The 6,000-nt window shown below is 39.2% G+C and overlaps 1 protein-coding gene across 6 annotated transcripts in view; it reads left to right on the plus strand.

The window, feature by feature from the left end:
* The window catches only part of IQCH (IQ motif containing H), a 62,254-nt gene extending 56,268 nt beyond the window's left edge, over positions 1 to 5,986 (plus strand). For all 6 annotated transcript variants that reach the window (XM_019619590.2, XM_019619591.2, XM_010717602.3 and 3 more), the window contains 2 exons: positions 306 to 414; positions 1,667 to 5,986. In XM_019619590.2, the coding sequence (XP_019475135.1) occupies positions 306 to 414; positions 1,667 to 1,768 (211 nt within the window). In that variant the 3' untranslated portion in view covers positions 1,769 to 5,986. The remainder of the gene's footprint in view (positions 1 to 305; positions 415 to 1,666) is intronic.
* Positions 5,987 to 6,000: the final 14 nt, after the last annotated feature.

Genomic DNA, 6,000 nt, shown 5'->3' on the forward strand with positions numbered 1-6,000 from the left:
TCCAGGTATTTGAAGTGTTCTGATGTCTCACTCCTAACTCAAAGACTGTCTTTTACTTGGAGTAACTGAAACCTTACTGCTTACTTCTGCTGTTGATTAATAAAAATTATTTATTACACAAATCCTTTCTGTTGACAAGTTAAAATGGAGCCTCATCCTTCATATCTCCCTGAAGATTGCCACCTTGTGAGATTGAAAATCCTCATTAAATTCCATCACCAGACAGGCACAAATGAGAGGGCGATTGTTTTTAAGCATGTGAAGGGAATCATTGGTAAACTCATTTGTTTGGATATCATTAACAGAACAATCGGAGAGGATCTCCAGGGGGTCCTCATGACCTTTGCTCGCAATCTCTTCATCATCCATCAAGAAATATCAGCACCTAATATGCAAGGCGAGACCAATTTTAAGGTGAGGTGTTAATTAACTAACGATCCTGGTTAATTTCTGCACAAGGGCTGAAAATACCTCATGCTGTATCATAAACAAGTGCTAAACCATTCCTTTCTTATTGCTCGCGGTATGTATTTTACAGTGTCTAGGTCAATACAGTAAGTCTCCCAAGGAACCTGTTAGTTAAATTTAAGTTTGAAACTTTTTCTTTGAGAAGAGGCACACTCCAGCTTGAAGTCATTTACAATGCAGTGCTCCTGATTTTCCCTTGTAAGAAGCAAAGGAGTTACTGGCGCTGCTTCAGACAGTTCTGTCTCAATTGTCTATTTTATCTTAAGGAAACATCATCAAAGTAGGAATTTCAAATTAGAAACAAGTTTCTCATTTTTAATAATTCCTTAGATTATTAACTCTGATTTAAGCAGGCAGACTCAGAGTTTGTTACTTCACATCCTTCAACTTTGGTTCCATTAATTTTTGCCATCAGTTTTGTTCCCCGTGTTTCTCCGCTCTTTCAGTCTGCCCACAGTGCCCACCCCTGTGTGCCAGAGGATGCGCTCAGGAGCTGCCCGTGGAGGCAGGACAAAGTGCTGAGGCTTGTCAGGCTGGGAATGTTCCCCCTGGAGCGCCTCTGAAGCTCCTTTGTGACAACCCAGCTGCCAAAAAGAGATTTCCGGAGGCAGTTCTTTTGCTAAACTATACGATCTTTTACTTCACGAAGTTTCTGAGATTTTGTCTGTAAGCATTTTGTAGAAAGGTAGAGGGGAGCACCGTGTTATGGATTCGCACTGAAGTCACATCACATAATTTGTCAGACTGTTTCCAGTGTTACCTCTGACAGTATTTTCCTCTGATAAGCAGACTGTGAAATGAGAGTTCTAGAGAAGACATAATTAAATTTTATCCTGTTACAGAAAAACAAAATATATATATTTTTTTCAGTGTGAGGGAGCCAAAAGCAACCACTGAAGAAAAATATCACAGGGAAATCTTCACAGTGAACTAACAATGATTTACATCTGTGAAGTAAAGCACCTGTTAGCTGATTAGAAATACAAAGTGCAAGGAAATATATTTTTATTTCTCAAAGTTTTGCACATACTTTATATTATTGTAGCAGACTCAAAGTAACAGTAAATTTACTTGCTGCATCCTCTCCCGTGGAACACTTTTTACCTTTTGGAAGCAAGTACAACCAGCTGTGCTTTTTGGCTGCTAGATTTCATTATAATGTCCATTAAATAACTTGTATTCCTTGAATCTGTTACAGATGGCAATTCAGGATATTGAAGCAATTCTAGGAGTTACAGCAGAAAACAAACTGAAATTGGAAGAAGAGCATCCTTCAAAAGCAGATGCTCTGAAAGAATAGTTAACAGAAGATGTTTAAGTGCTCTTTATACTTCTGGAAATGCTTTCTCATCTGTAAGAACAGGTTTGGTTTTCCTTCTGCACTGGCATGTGAATGTAACCTGGGACAATAAGTATCCATGATTTTTGAATACAGTAATTACAGAAATAGCCCTTATTTCACAAAATAATCTATTCAAAAACAGAGAATCATAGTAAATGTCCCTAATATTCATATGGTGAGTCCTGAAATATAGTATTTGTTTTTAAAACCTTATTAGTAGAATCATGGACTCTAAAGGAGAGGAGATGATCTACTCTGACCTACATGCCACATATATATTTGTACTTTTACCAAGCCTACAACTTAAAATGGTCTTATTGTATCTTCATGAGCTACCTTCCAAGATAGGTTAATGGAGGCAGACAGTCTGCTGTATCCCTAGCTAATCCCCCAGTGAACTGTCCTTAAAGCCATTGCCTCGCACTTAGTCTGAATTTGTTTGACTTCAGCTTCCAGGATTGGATCTCGTTATGCTCCTGTCTCAGAAAATGAAGAACTGTTTGGTGTAAAATCACACGTTTCTGTGGAACAAACCTTTTTGTTCCTAGACTCAAAATTCCTAAGTGAGATTTGCTTTGCTAATATTCCCATAGAAGTGGTGTACCCAGACCTCATGAAGTATTCCAGTAATTTTGTCTCTGGTGTTATAAAATGAAAATGCCATTCTCTACATTTTACTGCTTCCCTGCATGTATGTTGAGATACCATCCTATGTTTGTCACTAATCAGATCACCAGATCATTCCTGATTGAAAACAGTTCTGGGATCCCAAACTCCCTTTTGAACCTACTGTCTACTAAAATACAGGCTTCCAACATAGGAGTAAGTTCTGGGTTCTTCTACCTGTAAATAATTTACTTCATTGCTTTCTTATCTAGAAGTCTAGCATCTCACGTTCCTCTTTAGAACCAAACATCTTTATTGCTATCATTCCTGCTTTTGCAGCAGTTATTTTATGCTGTTTCAAATTATGAAAAATAATAGCAATAACATTGGTGCAACAGTAGATTCTGAGATTCACGTTTGTACTATAATTCCCAGTATGCTGTGACTTTTGCAGACCTCTTCATCAGATATATTCTGTATTTCAGATACTGCTGACTTTTTCATCAGAATTATTGTGTGTTGTTATATTGAGAACAACTGCTACATTTGTACCTGTGTCCATCAGATCCGTAACCTTATCCCAAAAGAAAACACATTCTAAATTATACTGTAGAAGAGCTCATCTTCCTCCCTTGGATGCTTATTATTGTATTATGCATGGCAAATATATCTGGACTTACTGCCCAAAAACCTCAGGCAAAATCAGTTTTGAGACAAGTTATGAATGTGAGCAAGCAATGAGAGATCAGCATCTACTTTTTCCAGTGCCTCTGAGTCTTTGACCTATCAGTTTCACACACAGCCTTTTGTGTTAACATTTTTCTCTTCTTACTTAGTCACAGAAGTCATTCCTTGCAGATGGGTTTAAACTAAAAATCTAAGCATATTTTTGTTTAATTCTTGTTTGTCCTTGTACCTTATTTGACATCATCTCAATGTTGTCGTTTTTTTTCCACAGAAATTTTACACAAATTTTTGTAATGTGAAATTTAACAGTGAACATACTTCCTAGAAGTTTTCGTAGTTAGTAATGACAACAACATAGGTCTTTTTGGCTGTGGAAGGCATAGCAGTGATCTCTCATTTGCCAAGAAATACTTTGCCCAGAAAACATAGTATAATTTCTCATTTGTTCTTCCAACAAGATGAGATGTTTTTGTTCTGTGTTCTTCTTTGACATGCTACAGACTAATGTGCGTTTCTTACCTTCTCACTGCATTCATAATACATTCTTTTCTGTTTTAGTGCCAAGATACTCTTCAAGGATTTTTCACCTAGCTTGATCTCCAAGCTCTATTAATGTCCCAGTTTGAATACAATTTAAAAAAAAAAGAAAGAAAAAGCAGAAACCTGGGGTAGGAGGTATAGAAGAACTGTATACTCCTAGGTATCAGCCTAGGAGTCAGCTAGTTTCTTAAGGGTTAAGGAAAATTAAGCTTTGATCCAAGCCAGAACAACATAAGGTCTGAGAGGCTCATTAGTTCACTGGCACTTAATAGACTTCAGTGTCCTAGGAGTAAATGAAACCTGTACTTCCTTATGTCTTTGTTCTGTTCTGACAAAAGACAACTGTACCTGTTTTTGCAGAGGACAAGTGATCTGAAAGTTCCCGTGGTGAGAGAGATTTCTCAGCATGTGCAAAGTGTGAAATGTATTTCGAGGAAAAAAGTTTTTAATTACTATTAACACTTCTGAGTGTTGAGCTGATGGATGGATTGAAAATGCTTCACAGTCTCTCACATTCAACTCCCATGCTGCTGGTGCCAAAAGTGTATTATTATTTTTTTTTATAATACAACAGCTATAAACTGAAATCATCATCTTCCAAAAAGAAGTCAGAAATATAGCTATTATTCTCCTGTTCTGACTATGGAAATATTTATTTCCATGCCCAGAGTTCTTGAACCATAGCAAGAATTTTAGCAGTATTTAGAATAGGATCTATACTAGGAAGAAACACAGCAAGTGGGAAATGTGGGAATCAAGAGATAAAAGATGACCCAGGCATAGCTGCTCATCAGCAATTGCCAAAGAATTCTGCAGCTAATAACAGCAAAAGCCCAGGGTGGTTCCCCAGCTGCAAGGTGCAGAGGAATGCTTGTGGAAGAACAGGAGGGGCAGTGGGGCTGGGCATCAGCTGCAGAAGACAGACAATTAAAATAAAGGTATCATGCTTTCAGTGGGCGAGGGCTGCAAATGAAGACATGCATTCAGTTGATAGCATTTCATGAATCTCAACAGCTTTTTAAAATTACATCTGTGTTAATTATGGTTGTGCAAGAACTGACAGACTGTAGCTTATGTTCTCTCCCCACCAGTATGCACAATGCACAAAGCACCAACCTGTCTCATGTCTGTGTGAAATCTTGTCACCTCCATGCACAGGGCTGTTGTTCCTGTCCTGTAGAGCGTTCCTCAGATCTTAGACATTGAAGCAGTGGCCAACACATGACCATCGTTTCTGTAGCTCTTGCTGTTGGCTTTGACGTTAATGATAGCTCAGCTGCTGTGCGCTACTCTGTAGTTTGCTTGGGAATACTCCTTGCTGTAAAAGCTCTGCTTCTTTGCGATTGACTACACAGACATCTGGAGCTGGAGAGTGCATCTCAGCAGCAGAGGAATACAACAGATAGGAAACCTCCCAGTTCCTTTAAAAAATCTGGTCTTTAAAAAGTAAGTTTAGGAGAATTTGCGGCTAAAAAGTAACAAATCCCTGGAAATGTAAGATGTAAAAAAGGCACTACCAGAACTGCCTGACTACATCAGAATCCAACACGGACAGAGACCTTAATTGTGAAGCTAAATGTTAATGGAAGTCTTTTGACAGCATGCTCCGTACTAGACTAACTCCATCTTCACCTTTAAGGAATTGTCATTCTGGTCCTGATTCTGGAGTACTGTCAAGCAGGCAGTGTTTTGCTGTGCACTGGAAGATGCAGGTGGTCCTTCACCCCATCTGCAGAACACATTGTCTCAGCAAGGATACAGCCGTGTTCACTCAACCAGCAAGAAGTTCTGCTGCTGGAGCTGAAGAATTCTCCCTTTGTTTATTTTTAACAGCAAAGTATTGTGAAATAACTCCTTTAAAAACCCCAAGTAACTGTGATGAGGTATGCTGGTTGGATAGGCAGTGTATGCTCACTGAGTAACCCTGAGGTCCCTCTCACAATGTAACACAGCTTTGCCCTTCACCTCAGCTCCCACCCCTCCCACTGCTGCTGCTAATAAAGATAGATACCAAAGGGAGCTCTATGCTCTATTAATTATGGGAGGTGAGTTTGATGATTATTAATTACTGGTCCCACAGACACATAGCGCATTGTAGTAAATAAACAGGGCGCGTTGTTGGTAGTAATTCATGAATAGCTCAACGATTTAAGACTGCTGAGCGTGAAATAGTCTCTCTGTAATTATTTAAAGGAAAAGTCTGCCGCTCTTCTGTACAATTTTCCTCAAGCAGAACGGCTGTCGGTTCAAACCCCAGCTTTTATTGAGGTACAACAGGACACCACGCGTCTGACGCCGCTCCTCACAGCACTGCAGCGCGCCGCCCCTCAGCGCCTTTTCCCGCCCAAAGGTCGGAG

This window comes from Meleagris gallopavo, chromosome 12 (genome assembly GCF_000146605.3).
Source record: "Meleagris gallopavo isolate NT-WF06-2002-E0010 breed Aviagen turkey brand Nicholas breeding stock chromosome 12, Turkey_5.1, whole genome shotgun sequence".
In the NCBI taxonomy this organism is placed as follows: domain Eukaryota; kingdom Metazoa; phylum Chordata; class Aves; order Galliformes; family Phasianidae; genus Meleagris; species Meleagris gallopavo.